Source organism: Notechis scutatus, chromosome 14, assembly GCF_049901735.1.
Source record: "Notechis scutatus isolate UNSWTSFEM ecotype Mainland chromosome 14, rNotScu1.2, whole genome shotgun sequence".
In the NCBI taxonomy this organism is placed as follows: Eukaryota; Metazoa; Chordata; class Lepidosauria; order Squamata; family Elapidae; genus Notechis; species Notechis scutatus.
Window position 1 is genome coordinate 633,647 of NC_142022.1, and position 15,258 is coordinate 648,904.

Genomic DNA, 15,258 nt, shown 5'->3' on the forward strand with positions numbered 1-15,258 from the left:
TTGGAAAACTAACACTGGCCCTGAAATTCCTAGGATGCTTCCTTCCCCTTCAAAATGGATGGAAATGTACTTCAGTTTTTTCTCTGGAAAGTGTGTGATGACCCAGGGTGGGATACAAAACGAACACAGTCACAGAAAACAGGTGAAGCCCCTTTTATTCCTACACTTTGCTTCCAAGCTCCGAATATTCTTGATGGAAGACAAAAAACTCCCACACAAACAGTTACAAGAAGGAGGGAAAAAGCAACACAAACCAGGCAAGATAAGGGCTGGAGAGCATCCACAAATAACAGAGCACACACCAGGAAGGACGCCAAACTCAGAGAGGAACCATAAACTAGAGATATTTCCATGCTTTGTTTCCAGTGTTCGCCCATATGCAGGTCCATTATTCCTCTTATTCAGTTGTCTCAGCTGCAGCCCATGAAGAGGATCAAGGCCCTCTCCTTCCGAGTAGACCACGTCTCTCCCTTATCCTCTCCTCCCTGCATGCCCTAGAATGGATAGGGGATGGGCCTGGTTCTTCCTCTGACTGCCCAGCCGCCCTCTGCACAACCTCCGGAGCCCACTTTCACTCCCTGTGGGCTGTTCCTCCTCTCCCTCAGAGCCAGTCTCCATCAGGGGCATGACAAAGTGTTTTCCAAGCATGATGGTGTGAGTGATTTTTCTCACGCTCATTCCACCATTCTGGACCAGTGTGTCAGCAGCTTTAAGATATGTGGACCTCAGCTCCTTGGATTCAGCTTTCAGATGTATAGACTGCTTCTGGGAGTTCATAAATCTTAAAGTTGCCAAGAGAATTGGACTAAAATGACGTATAAGTTTGCAACAGTGGTTTGCAACAGTGGCAAAAATCCGTAGCTCGGGTGTAGGATGAGGGTGGAAATTCATTCTCTGAGCTTGTGTTTTGGTTTCCAAATGTTTCATTACCAGGCTAGTTAACACCTTCAGCGGAATTTAGGGGATGTCAGTGTTGGTGTTCTTCTACTTCACGTGGTCAGTAGGTCTTGTGATGGGAGGGTCACATCAGGTGATGGTCAGGTGAGGTGAGGGTCTTGGGACAGATCTTGTGATGAGGCAGATGTGAGTCGCATCAAGTGAGGGTCTTGTGATGGCTCAATTGTGGATCATGTCAAATGAGGATCTAGTGATGGGTCATCAAGTGAGGATCATTGGGAGGTGAAGTGCTGGTTTTGGGGGTGTTGCTTGGGTTGTGTCAACTCATAAAATATGTCTATGGTCTTTGTAGAGTTGCCAACAGAAAGGGAGGGGGCAAAGGGGTTTGAAAGAGCAGTGCGGCAGCTTGGAAATCGAAAATGCATTCCATACATAGTTTTTCAAAGATAGTAATTAGTAACATAGTTGAGAGTTGGGGCCATCTCTGTGGTTGGCTTAAATTCTGAGGAGGTCATAGGCTGGTTGTAAGTCAATGTGCCTGCTGGTCAAATTGATTGCGGAGTGCCAGTCTTCAATGAACTTATGTGTGTGGCAGGTGGTAGTGTGCCTGCATTGTATTGCTCCAATCGAATCGGTGTTGTTCGGTATCAGTGTGGGTAGAGAAACGTCTGGAAATCAACCCACAAGCTTGGAGAAAGAACCACCACTCTCATGACCTATAAGTTCTTTCCAATTACATGTTTCTGCTCTGGTTCGCTGGCAGCAGGTGTGGACGGCTGAGGTCTCGGAGAGCGAGGACTCGGATGAAGGACCTGCGTGTGATGCAGGGATGGGGCCAGGACCATCAGGGAGTGAAATGCGGCCTTTGGAAATTGTGCAGGCTGGCACCAGTGCTGAAGAGGCCCCCCGAGGAGCCTGTGCCCAGTGTTCGTGCGCGCAGGGCTGCTCAAAGGAAAGAGCAGCTGCAGTAGCACAGGTGACTCGGGAATAAGACTGCAAGGTAATGTCCCCTCCCTTAAGTGATAAAAGCCAGCTGAGAAACCGGAGTTCTTTGCGGGAAGCAAAGAAGTTTTTGCACTCAAGCCTGGTGGACATTCGGAATATCTTGGTTGGTGTTTGGAGACTCTTTTTGTTTGAAATATTTCTTAGTAACATTATCTAGTGTTCTTGACAGCCTTGCACCACCTTGGCAAGGCTCGTTTTTATCAGAGACCGTTAGTTTGAAACAGCCTTTTAGCCGTGAAGGAATGGAATTTGTAAAGAATCATTAAAAGGTTTTGCTGTTACCTCTGTTTCGTGTTTGTTTCCTTGGAACAAGGTTTGGGTCAGAACAGTTTCTTCAGCTAAGGAAGAAATTCCTTTCATTCGAAAGAAAGCAATCAGAAGCCAGATGGATACAGCAGACGCATATGCTATGTTCACAGCCCCTCTTCAGCCAACCAACCAGACAGTTTGAATCAGTTAGGTCCCAAGGGTCAGGGATGAAACCCATGCCACACTCACAAGGACGTGGAAGCGAGCTGTTGAGCACGCCGTCCTGCCCACGGTGGCCCGAGTCCTCTTCTGAAGCAGCTTTTGGGAGCTGCTATCAAAGACGGCTCTTGTGCCAAACTTCCTGTCGTCCAGAGAGATGTTGTATTTTATACCTAGGATCAAGTGATAAGAGAGAGGAGAGTTTCTTTAGGTTGGATGGGTCCCGGTGGGCCAGACATAGCCGCTGAAGTCCTTTTTGCAGCCTGTCCAGAAATTGCACAATCGAAACACTGCTTAAAAAAAAAGATTATTTTTTTTCTGCCATTCCTCTCCATGCCATTCCTCTCCCTTGGCCTGGTGCCCCAAAGCTGCCCAACCTTGGTTCAAGTGATTTAACCGAGGTGGACAGTAAGAGAAACTTCTGGTGTGGGAGACACTTACTCAAGTGGCTATCCCGGGGGCCCAGAGAGCGCGAAGACACATTAAAACAGAAGTTGGCTGTCATGCAGAGAGATTCCTTCCCATTTCTCTGGCAGTTTTTCTGGATGACATTGATGGAAGGAGGGTTGACTGAGATGGATGCATTGATCTGCACAATTCTCCTGGATCTGATTCATTGCCAACAAATATAATTGGTTAATTACATGAGGCATTCAGTATATAGTCCCTTTATCATAGCTTTCTGGTATTACATCTAACAAAAATATTTCTGGCTTTAAATTTGCATGCTGCTTAATCAAGCTTTTCCAACCACATGTGTATTTTTGCTCACTATTTTCTTGCCTTCATACATGTCCACCACATATGATAGTAGGTACCTGGCATCTGGTTACACTTCCAACTTTTGGCGGACATATTTTTAAGCATCTTTGCTAGTCTTGCTGGTGGCAGATGCTACCTATAAAACATTTTGTCTAGGTTTTCCTTATTTGTGGTAGTAGCCATTGTCAGTTTGTAATTTCTTTCCCAACGTTTTTGCCATTTATCTAATTCTATAGCATTGCCAAAGTTTTTTGCCCATAATATCATTGTTTCTTTTACTTGTTCATCTTCCATTTTAAAACTTAGTAGGAAACTACATAGTTTCCTTATCAATTTTTCATCTGTCCCTAATAGTATATTTCAATATTTTATTTCTCTAGTTTTACACTGCAGCAAAACCACACATAAATGTGACAAAATGTGAGTTGGTTGTGAAGCATCCAAATGTAAATCACTTGACCATGGAGATGCTGCACCGGTCATAAGTTTAAAAAATGGTCATAAGTCACTTTTTTCATTGCTGTTGTAATTTTAAACAGTCACTAAACAAACTGTCGTAAGTTGAGGATTGCCTGTATTTTAATTTTTGTGACCCACACTTCATTTTGTCTCCTTTTTGGCATCCCTTTTTTAATGATTCTATTCCACCACTTGCTCGATATCAGGGTAACCCTTGTTCCATGGCAATTCTGCCAGGCGCCAGCATTCCCCCCGAATGGGGTCCACCTTCCCTGGTCCTCCTTCCAGCCCCTCACCTTAAGACCACTGCAGCATCCTGAGCCCCCACAGCCAGATCCACCAGGCCGTCCCCATCCATGTCGATCTGGCCATCCAAGCTGCGGCCGAAATAGCGAAGGCCCAAGCGAAGGGCTGCGGATTCGATGCGCTGCCAGGGAAGAAAGCAACCATTTTGGGGAACAGACTTAGCCACGCGTGGCTGCCTTTTTTTAGCCTGCATTTCCAAAACTGAGGACTTTGGGGGTCCTAGGCAGCCCCCCCCGGTATGCTTAGAGACATAATATCAACCATCCCATTGGCATATGCATCAAAAGAAACTCCTGGGACATTATTTAATTTTATTTATTTGTTTGTTCATTTACAGACCCCTCACATCCCGGACATAAACTGTTTCAACTCCTACCCTCAAAATGACGCTATAGAGCCCTGCACACCAGAACAACTAGACACAAGGACAGTTTTTCCCCGAATGCCATCACTCTGCTAAACAAATAATTCCCTCAACACTGTTCAACTATTTGCTAAGTCTGCACTACTATTACTATTAACCTTCTCACCACTCCTTATCATCCATCCCTTCCCACTTGTGATTGTAGGACTGTAACTTTGTCGCTGGTATCCTTATGATTTATATTGACTGTTTCCTAGTATGATTTGATTGCTGATTGTACCCTATGACTATCATTTATTGTTGTACGTTATGATTCTTGATTCTTAACGAATGTATCTTTTCTTTTATGTATACTGAGAGTATTTACACCAAGACAAATTCCTTGTGTGTCCAATCACACTTGGCCAATAAAGAATTCTATTCTCAAGTATTCTATTCTATTGTTTTGTTTGTTTGTCAAGCATGTATGAGAAAACAAGTATAAGTATGAACAAAACATATAAACATTTAAGCATACAGGTATGAGTATATACATGAGTAAGAATAAATGGATAAATGGGAACCGTAGGAGGCACGCTGGTGTGCTTATGCACGCCCCTTACAGACCTCTTAGGAATGGAGTGAGGAGGTCCATGTTACCGAGCGTCTGGATTTTGATCATGTGACCATGGGGATGCTGCAAAGTTTGTAAATGTGAAAATGGGTCATCAGTCACATTTTTCAGTGCCGTTGTAACTTTGAACGGCCACGAAACGAACTGTTGTAAGTGGAGGACTACCTGTACTATATAAAGCTGTGATGGCAAACCTATGGCATGCATGCCACAGGTGGCATGTAGAGTTATTGGTGCAGGCATACAAGCCCCAGCCAAGCTTACCTGCACTGCACATGTGCACACCTCCCGGCTGATTTTCGGCCTGTTTGAGGCCTTTTTTGGCCTCCCAGAGGCTTGAAGGAAGCCTCTGCAGCCTTTGGAGGCCAAAAAACAGGCCTGTTTCGTCACTTCTGGTGTTCTGGAAATTCCGGAAGTGACGAAACGACCCCATTTTTCAGCCTCCAAAGGCTGCAGAAACTTTCCTCGAGCCTCTGAGAAGCCGAAAAAGACCTTAAAAGGGCCAAAAACCAGCTGGGAGCCATGCGCATGCGCAGTGCAGGTAAGGGGACGTTGGGAGGATCGCACGCGCATGCGCAGGGGGCGTGCCCCCCCCCTGTATACATTGCTTTCTGGGTGCTGGCACCACCTGGTATAGAGCTATGGGCATTGAATTCACTCAGTTCAACCAGGCTTTTGTAGCTCCATGGCACTGAATTAAAAATCATATTAAAGGAAAAGCAGAAGTGGAAAGTGGGCAATGCTGGCGCTCACTCACCTGTTTGAAGCGGGGTAATACAGTTGTCCGGTAGCCGTGGTACAAGTAGACTGCCCCCTGGTGGTTGTCTTCCAAGGGGGCACCCACAACTACATCATTAAAGCTGTCGTGATTAAGATCCGGAACAGCCAGCATGACGTAGCCAAAGCGGGCGTCCTGAGGTCTGGGGTCAGGAAAGAGGGTCCCATTGAAAGTCAGGAGTGACTTCAAAAGAGAAGGAGGGAAGGAGGGAGAGAGAGAGACGCTTATTAAAAGCAAAGAGATTCCTTTCGTAATGTCTGCATCCACTCACATCAGGAAAAGAATTGTTCTTGCATTGCCAGACAGATGTTGAGATTGGTTGGATTAACAGAGTTGGAAGAGACCTTGTAGGTTATCTAGTCCAACCCCCTGCCCAAGCAGGGGACCCTACACCGTGCACAACCACAAAATGGGGGGGGGAATCTCACTTCGTGCAGTAGTTTCTCCATATGTTTTATTTTTTACTTATTTTAAAATTGTATATGGCCACCCAACTCACTCCGGGTGTCTGGAGATTCTCAATCCTCCAGGTCCTGGTTGTCCCAAAGGTGATTTTTTTTCAAGAGGCAACTGGACTTTCTGGTTTTTCTTTGAAGAGGTTTCGCTTCTCATCCCAGAAGCTTCTTCAGCTCTGACTTCAGCTCTGACTCTCCCCGCCATCCAGTCAAAGCTGAAGAAGCTTCTGGGATGAGAAGCGAAACATTTTCAAAGAACAGTCAGATTTAATAGATAATCAGAGTTGGAAGGGACCTTGTAGGTCATCTAGTCCAACCCCCCCACCCAAGCAGGAGACCCTGCACCATTTCTGACAGGTAGCAATCCAGTCTTGAAAGCCTTCAGGGATGAAGCTCCCACGACTTCTGAAGGCAACTTCTGTTCCATTAGTTGATTGCTCTCACTGTCAGAAAATTTTGCCTTATTTCCAGGTTGAATCTCTCCTTGGTCAGTTTCCATCCATTGTTCCTTGTCTGGCCTTCAGGTGCCTTGGAGAATACCTTGACCCCCTCCTCCTCTCTGGGGCAGCCCCTCAAATATTGGAAGGTTGCTCTCCTGTCTCCCCTGGTTCTTCTCTTCACTAGAGTAGCCAGGCCCAGTTCCTGCAACCATTCATTGTATGTTTGAGCCTCCAATCCCCTCATCATCCTAGTTGCTCTTCTCTGCACTCTTTCCGGAGTCTCAACGTCTTTTTTATAGTGTGGTGACCAAAACTGGATGCAGTACTCTAGGTGTGGTCTTACTAAGGCTTTATAGAGTGGTATTAGTACCTCCCTTGATCTTGATTGTATCCCTCTGTGAATGCAGCTTAGGATTGCATTAGCTTTTTTGGTTGCTGCTGCACACGGCTGGCTCATATTTAGCTGGTTGTCTGCTAACTAGAAAAACCAGAAAGCCTAGTTGCCTCTTGAAAAAAGCACCTTAGAGTGACTCGGGGTGTCTTACAGAAATAAAAACCCAACACGAACTCCGATAAAGCCCTCAGCAGCACTCACCTGCCCAACCCTGTAAAGGTAAACAGACCCGATCTCTTTGTTCTGCGGGCCCAGGTACATGGGGGCAGCCACCAGCAAGACATCGGTGACGCCATCCCCATTCACATCCACAGGACAAACTTCACTGCCAAAGTAGGATCCGATCTGCACGAGACGATGAAGACTGTGTCAAACCCTGGCAGATTCACACAGGGTTGTTGTTGTTTTTTGCCACAGTTAAATTAATAACACGGTCATTAAGTGAATCTGGCTTCCCCACTGACTTCACTCGTTGGGAGGTCGCAAAAAGAGATCACACGACCCAGGGACACTGCGACCGTCATAAATATGAAATAGTTGTCAAATATCTGAATGTAAGTCACGTGACTACAGGGATGCTACAACCGTCGTAAGTATGAAAGATGGTTATGTCACTTTGTTCAATGCCGTTGTTACTAAGCAAACTATTGTAAGACGAGGACTAGTTGTACTCAGCAGCCAGAAAATGAGACACATCTATATATATAAAAACGAAATGCCACTCATGCATCATCACAAAATCTCCAGAACCGTAAAGCCTACAAACTTGAAATTTGGCACGTAGGTTCCTCTTAGCTTCTAGGTGCTCACCAAGAAGGGATTTTTCAAAATGACCATCAGAGCATTAGTATTTCCTATATTGTTATTATTATTAACACCCTCTGATGCTAAGGCATTCTACTCCCCCTCCCCACCTGGAAAGAAATGTCTTCCAAATGCCAAACACAAGCAGAGAAGAGGAGTTTCAGTTTCAATTTCACAGCACCAAGCAGCTTTAGGACAGAACAGTTGAGCTAAGCCACGCCCAGGCTCCTTGCTGTCTCCTCCTTGCTCACACAGCAAATACTGCTTCAGTTTCCAAACAGCCCTCAACTCTCTCACACACTGACAGGACACTAGCCAGATGAATACCGATGGATGCTGGCAGAATTCCCACCCCCCTTATTTTCATCCCCCAAAACTAAGATGGCCCCAAAGAAACCCCACACTCACAGGGCTCCTTTAGCCCCTCCTGCTTCTGTTACAAATGGCTTCTACTAAAAAGGCGGCGATGAATGACATTTGCATTTTGCCTTACTTGGTCTCCTGTCAGGGCCTGAGAGATGGACACGCCGCCCTTTCCATCCATCTCAAAGAGGATAACTTTCCCCTTGTGCTGGAAACGGGGGGCGCTGGCCAGGTAGAGCCTTCGGCCACTCCGGAGTCTGATTGAAGAGACGGTGTAGCCTGAGAAAGGGAAAGAAAATGACAAAATTCAGAAATTCTGGGCTCTCCCCATCCGGGACAGAATATCAAACCATAGAGACCTTGTAGGTTTTCTAGTCCAGGGGTCCCCAAACCATGGGCTGCAGCCCACTACCAGAGCCATGCAAGTGGTGGACGAGTGTGCAGGCAAGTGCAACACCATTTGCACAAGCACAGCTCACACAAATACACTCAAGCACCTGCCGCTCAGATGGACCCCCTCTCCCCACCCCACTGGCCCGAAAAAATTGGGGACCACTGTTCTAGCCCAATCCCCTGCTCAAGCAAGAGATCCTATACTGTCCCAGACAAATGGCTGTGTCTTCTGAAAAATCCTCCAGTGTTGAAGCACCCACAACTTCTGGTGGCAAGCTGTTCCACTGATTAATTGTTCTCATTCCTAGAAAATTTCTCCTTAATTCTAGGCTGGATCTCTCTTGAACAAGCTTTCACCCGTTATTTCTTGTTCCTGCCCTCAGATGCTTTGGAGAAGGGTCCCCCAATCATCTTTATAGCTCTTCTCTGCACTCTTTCTAGAGTTTCAACGTCTTCTTTGTATCATTGTGGCCAAGATTGGATGCAGTGTTTCCAAGTACGGATTTACTCAGGCATTATGAAGTGGTACTAGCACTTCTCGTGATGTTCGCTTGGTGATTAGGGTAGCTAACTTAGCACAAGTCTTTAAACTAGGAGTTATAAAAACATTTTGAACTGTCTGGAATGTAAAACACTATGTTTTAAGTGAAATTACTCCCAAGATGATTGAAAAAGACCATTTTAAATTCAAAATAGCTATTCTCCACTTGGAACAATAACTTCAAAGTCAAAGTGCATTCAGCTTGGTTCAGATTCAAAATGTTTTTCACAGCACTTTCTTAAACCTTCCAATAAATTAAGAGACTCTGCTCATGAGGGAAACAAAGTTAAGAACATGTGGTACCTGGATGAAATTGAGAATTATAGCCTAATAAAGATTGAGTATACCAACTCTCTTTATATGTCTTACTGATTTTAGGTATTATAATAATAATTCCTTTCTGTGAGAGGGAGATTTTAAGCATAGTTTGAATGAAACCATAATAGACGCATAGTATTTTCCTTGTGTAGAAATGACCACGAAACACCCCCCACCCCCACCCCCGCATTTCTTTATTTAAAAAGCCCTGGCAATATCTGCTGAAAAAGATATTGGATTCTTTTATTACCTTTCAGACTGGAAGAGTGGTTACGAGCTTGGATGGCTTTATAAAAGGAATACTGGAATGCACCTGGAATATTGCATCAAGTTTTGGTCATAAAAAAAGAGGTTGGGACTCTAGAAAGAGGGCAGAGAAGAGCAACCAGGATGGTGAGGGGACTGGAGGCTAAAACATACGATGAACGGTTGCAGGAACTGGGCCTGGCTGGTCTAGTGAAGAGAAGGACCAGTGGAGACAGGAGAGCAGCCTTCCAATATTTGAGGGGCTGCCCCAGAGAAAAGGAGGGGGTCAAGCTATTCTCCAAAGCACCTGAAGGCCAGACAAGAACAATGGATGGAAACTGAATGAGAGATTCAACCTGGAAATAAGGAGGAATTTTCTGACCAAAAGGGACAGAAGTTGTCTTTGGATGTTGTGGGAGCTTCATCACTGGAGGCTTTCAAGAAGAGACTGGACTGCCACCAGTCAGAAATGGTGGTTGGTCTCCTGTTTGGGCAGTGGGTTGGACTAGAAGACCTACAAGGCCTCTTCCAGCTCTATTCTGATTAATTGAAAGACAATCCCAGAGCTCTGTAAGGCATGGTGGAGAAATGAAGCTCCCAGGTGCTGGGGCAGTCTACCTTCTCTGGGAAAACTACTGAAGAGCATTCTTCAACTCCTTCTCAGAGATAGGATCGATCACTGTTAGAAACAGAAGGCTAGGTTAGCTCACACCTTTGCCCTTTCCTTCTGCCGTTTTCCTTACCCAAATAGGCCGCGTGGTTATTCAGCTTTCGCGGGAACTCTCTTGCAAAAGCTTCCCGTGGGGGGATGACCCGTCCCGATTGGCCCTCCTTGAGCACGGCCCCATCCCAGTCGTAGGCTCCTACCATCCCAAAGAGGATTCCGTCCTGCCAGGAGAGAAGCAGCGACAATAGCAACAGCATTTAGACTTTACAATGCTTTCCAGCCCTCTCTAAGCGGTTTACAGAGTCAGCCTCTTGCCCCCCAACAATCTGGGTCCTCATTTAACCGACCTAGGAAGGACAGAAGGCTGAGTCAACCTCGAGCCAGTTAAGATCAAACTCCTGGACTGTGGGAAGAGTTTGCTTGCAATTCTGCATTCTAACAGGAAGGAAGGAAGGAAAATAGCAATAGCACTCAGACTTATATACCACTTCACAGTGCATTTACAGCCCTCTCTAAGCGGTTTACAAAGTCAGCCTCTTGCCCCCAACAATCTGGGTCCTCATTTTACCCACCTCAGAAGGCCGGAAGGCCAAGTCAACCCTGAGCCTGGTGAGAATCAAACTGCCAAATTGCAGGCAGCCGGCAGGCAGCAGAAGTAGCCTGCAGTACTGCGCTCTAACCACTGCGCCACCACTGGACACCACAGCCGTCCAGACATCCAACATACTCAAAGCGAAGAGCAACCCAAAGGCTTCCAGATTGTAAGCCGCATGGAGTCCTCTGCGTGCGAGTCAGGCGGCTGTATAAATTTGCTTTACTGAAAGTTTATATAAATAATAACAATAGCACTTAGCACTTATATACCGCTTCACATTTGGAAACGAGAGAAGCCCGACTGGTCTCTTACCTCCAGCAGGTGGGTGGAGAAGCCAACCTGAGACATTTCCAGCTCAAAAGAGTTATACTCACGGGTCCCTATTTAAAAAAAAAAAAAACCATGTATTTTTGAAACCGAAAAATAAAAAAAAATACTATTTAAAAAAATGGGGGGGGGTGTTAAATAAATCTCACCTTCTTGATACCAACGTATTACTGGAGGCCAGTTTTATCAGAAAAGAGGGATAAATAGCTTTTCTTTAGAAAAGAAGACTTTGGGTATTGCCGTGACGGTTGTGTGTGCCCAAGTCCGTGTTTTGGTGAAAAGTTGAGGATCTTTGACCTTGGGAGGGGTAGCACTTTCCCCTTCAGGGCTGGTCCATCATTTTTTTTTTTGGCGTGGGGGGGAAGGAGGTTTCCTAGATTTGTAGCTCCTGCTTGACGAGCAGGTGACACTGTGACCAGGAAGGCTTTTGACACCCCATCTGGAGCCATTGGTGGTGCCCTTCCCTAGACTGAGGGAAGTGGGCTTCAGACAGTCACTCACGCCCGTGATCACTTCACAGCTTGACTACTGCAAGGTTTTTTACATGGGCCTGCCCTGAAGGCCACCCGGAACAGTGGTGGGATTCAAATTTTTTTACTACCGGTTCTGTGGGTTGTGGCTTGGTGGGCATGGCATGGGAAAGTTACTGCAAAACCCCATTCCCTCCCCACCTCCTAACCTGCTTTCCAGCTCCATTCTCCTGTGCAGGGAAATCAAAGGAGACCCAGCCAATCAGCTGGGATTCAATGGGAGGCGGAGAATGGATGGGGGCGGAGCCAGTCAGAGGCGGGATTGGCCACTTCTCCAAACTACTCAAAATTTCCGCTACCGGTTCTCCAGAACTGGTCAGAACCTGCTGAATACCACCTCTGACCCAGAAGCTTCACCTGGTCTAGGATGTCATGCAACCATGACATACCGCCTCTTCTTCGCAAGGTGCGCTGTATGATGCAATCACCTGGCCATAGAAGGGGGGGCAGCAGCCATTGGAACTTTGAATCTAGGTCATCAGTACTACTTTTGGGAGGAGTCAGTCAGCACAGTCGCTAAGCTGCCAGTCATAACTTGAGTACTAGAGTTACATTACATGATATTCGGAAAAAGGACTAGGGGTGACATGATAGCAGTGTTCCAATATCTAAGGGGCTGCCCCAAAGAAGACAGGAAGTCAAGTTATTCTCCAAAGCACCCGAAGGCAGGACAAGAAACAATGGATGGAAATTCATCAAAGAGAGAAGCAACCTGGAATTAAGGAAGAATGTCCTGACGGTGAGAACAGTTAATTGGTGGAACAGCTTGCCACCAGAAGTTGCGGGTGCTCCATCACTGGAGGTTTTTAAGAAGAGGCTGGACAGTCATTGGTCCGGAATGGTAGAGGGTCTCCTGGTTGAGCTGGGGGTTGGACTAGAAGACCTCTAAGGTTCTTCTCTTTTTTCTTTCTTTCTCTTCTCTTCTCTTCTCTTCTCTTCTCTTCTCCTCCCCTTCCCTTCCATTCTATTCCCTTCCCTTCCATTATTCTATTCCAGTTCCAGTTCCAGTTCCGTTCCATTCCAAGTTCTATTTCTATTTCTATTTGTATTTCTATTATTTCTAGTTCTGTTTCTATTATTTCTATTTCTATTTCTATTATTTCTAGATCTATTTCTATTATTTCTAGTTCTATTTCTATTATTTCTAGTTCTATTTCTAGTTCTATTATTTCTAGTTCTGTTTCTATTATTTCTAGTTCTACTTCTATTTCTATTATTTCTATTTCCATTATTTCTAGTTCTATTTCTATTATTTCTATTTCTATTTCCATTATTTCTAGTTCTATTTCTATTATTTCTAGTTCTATTTCTATTATTTCTAGTTCTATTTCTATTATTTCTATTTCCATTATTTCTATTTCTATTTCTATTTCTATTCTATTCTTCAACCAGAATTAGTAGAATTGCAACTGTGCTACACTGACATATATCCCAGCAACGGTTACTTACCCTAACAGAATAACCAAGTTGGAAGGGACCTTAGAGGTCTTCTAGTCCAACCCTCTGCTCAGGCAGGAGACCTTATCCTATTTCATACAAATGGGTTCCGTTTCCCCCCCCCCAGTTGCTAACACCGCATCCTTTCCCAGCACCTTCAAGGCTGAAGATCCGATCTCCTAAAGAGTCCACAATATCGTTGAGGGCTGCCTCATCTGTGACATTGAAGAAGTACTTTTCGTCGGGATCACTGGCAATGTATTTAATTTCGTTGATGAACGAGTTGGGGTCTTTCTTCCGGCGGATGTAGTGGCCCAAGACCTGGGGAGGGGGAACAGAGACATCATTTCAGGACTTCTGATGGCAAAACCCCATGACATTATGACACCCGAAGGCAAGGCAAGAAGAAACAATGGATGGAAACTAATGAGGAAAGAAGCAACCTAGAATTAAGGTGACATATCCTAACGGTTGGAACAATTAACCAGGGGTGGGATGCAAATATTTTTACTACCGGTTCTGTGGGAGTGGCTAGGTGGGAGTGGCCATGTGACTGGGTGGGCGTGGCTTCTTCTTCTTTTTGCAGCGCCCCCCCATGCTCCATTTTTGGGCTTTCTGGGCCTCAGGGAAGCCTCCTGGGGGGAGGCTCGTGCCCCTTTTTGCCTCCTGGGGCTCAGGGCAAAGCAATAAGACAGTGAGAGGGATCCCGACACAGCTGGTCATCGGAACAGCTGATCGTTGGGAGGAGAAAAGGAAGAAAGAAAGAAATACCAGTTCGGTGGAACCAGTAGCTGTTTTTTTTACTACCAGTTTGGCCGAACGGTAGCTGAACCGTTAGAATACCTCCACTGAGTTTGTCTCTAGAAGTTGTGGGTGCTCCATCACGGGAGGTTTTCAAGAAGAGACTGGATAGCCACCTGTCTGAAATGGTGTGGGGTCTCCTGCTTGAGCAGGGGTTGGAATAGAAGACCCCAAAGATCCCTTCCAGCTCTATTCTGATTGATTGATTGATTGATTGATTGATTGATGCTGCCCAAGAGAAGCCAGGCACATGGATTTCTTCCCCAAGGGTATGACCAGCGCATTTCCCAAGCACCAAAATGCTCTCAGGATCAGTCAAGGATACCTCACAGATAAGCAAACCAAAGGGATGGACGAACAATTCATCTGGATTGATTGAGAGGGAAGTACAATTATGAAGTTATATGCCCAGCTGGTGGCAGAACCTGGCTGATTTCAAACAGCTAACAAGGAAAGTGTCTCCTGCTTTGGGGGGGGTAAGACCTCTGAGGCCCCTTCCAACTCTTGCTATCCTGTGTGATTGGGCCTGCTCAGTCTTCAAAAGTCCACCAGGAAATCCAGGATTGTAGGTTGGACTGGGAAATAAATAAGGAACGCCCCTCTCCACGCCAAGATCTCAGTTTTATTTATTCTTGTGCAACCCCGGCTCGAGTTGGAACCCAGAATTATTCTTCTGGCGATGCTTTTTCTCTTTCTTTTAATTTTTAAAAATGCTAACACAGATACTTTCTGCATGATGCATTCTTCCAGATCCAAGATACCTGATGTCGAAGTTAACAAAAGAAAGTTGCGCTCAGATTGCTGGCTAAAATAAACTACAAGGGGGATTTACAACTATATGGGAACTTTCTCCCCCTTGCTCGTGTACAGAGAGGCACCCCCACCCTGTGTGTTTGTCCCTCCATCTGCTGGCACACTTACTGCGATGGCGTAACGCGTCACATTCCGTTTCTCACACTCTTCCAAGGCGTCTTCAAGTTCTTCCCCATCGTGGGACTCCCCGTCGGTGAGCACGATCATCAGCTTGGTAGCGCCTTCTCTGCCCCCTCTTTCCGGACTGAAGGCCTCCGTGCTGCAGGCAGAAGCCAGAAAAGAAACCGAGACTTTGGGAAAAAGTTCTTCTCCCTGGCAAGGCAATGTGCCCCGATCCTGGACTAGAGAATACTAGACAACACAGTGTCGACAGTAGAGACCTTCAAGTTTCTAGGTTCTATCATATCTCAAGACTTAACATCAAAAACGTCACCAAAAAAGCACAACAAAGAATTTTTTTTCTGTGCCAACTCAGGAAGCTC

At 45.7% G+C, this 15,258-nt stretch overlaps 1 protein-coding gene and 1 long non-coding RNA gene across 2 annotated transcripts in view; one reads left to right on the forward strand and one right to left on the reverse strand.

Moving 5' to 3' along the window:
* The window catches only part of LOC148129481 (uncharacterized), a 342,063-nt gene that overhangs the window by 170,968 nt on the left and 155,837 nt on the right, over positions 1–15,258 (forward strand). The gene's annotated exons all lie outside the window — the stretch shown is intronic.
* The window catches only part of ITGA10 (integrin subunit alpha 10), a 64,411-nt gene that overhangs the window by 21,412 nt on the left and 27,741 nt on the right, over positions 1–15,258 (reverse strand). Inside the window, exons 8-17 of the mRNA XM_026686476.2 lie at positions 14,885–15,035; positions 13,318–13,483; positions 11,181–11,248; positions 10,350–10,494; positions 8,239–8,387; positions 7,143–7,286; positions 5,632–5,835; positions 3,888–4,018; positions 2,812–2,978; positions 2,401–2,543 (exon numbers count right to left, since the gene is read on the reverse strand). Coding sequence (XP_026542261.1) covers positions 2,401–2,543; positions 2,812–2,978; positions 3,888–4,018; positions 5,632–5,835; positions 7,143–7,286; positions 8,239–8,387; positions 10,350–10,494; positions 11,181–11,248; positions 13,318–13,483; positions 14,885–15,035 — 1,468 coding nt within the window. The remainder of the gene's footprint in view (positions 1–2,400; positions 2,544–2,811; positions 2,979–3,887; positions 4,019–5,631; positions 5,836–7,142; positions 7,287–8,238; positions 8,388–10,349; positions 10,495–11,180; positions 11,249–13,317; positions 13,484–14,884; positions 15,036–15,258) is intronic.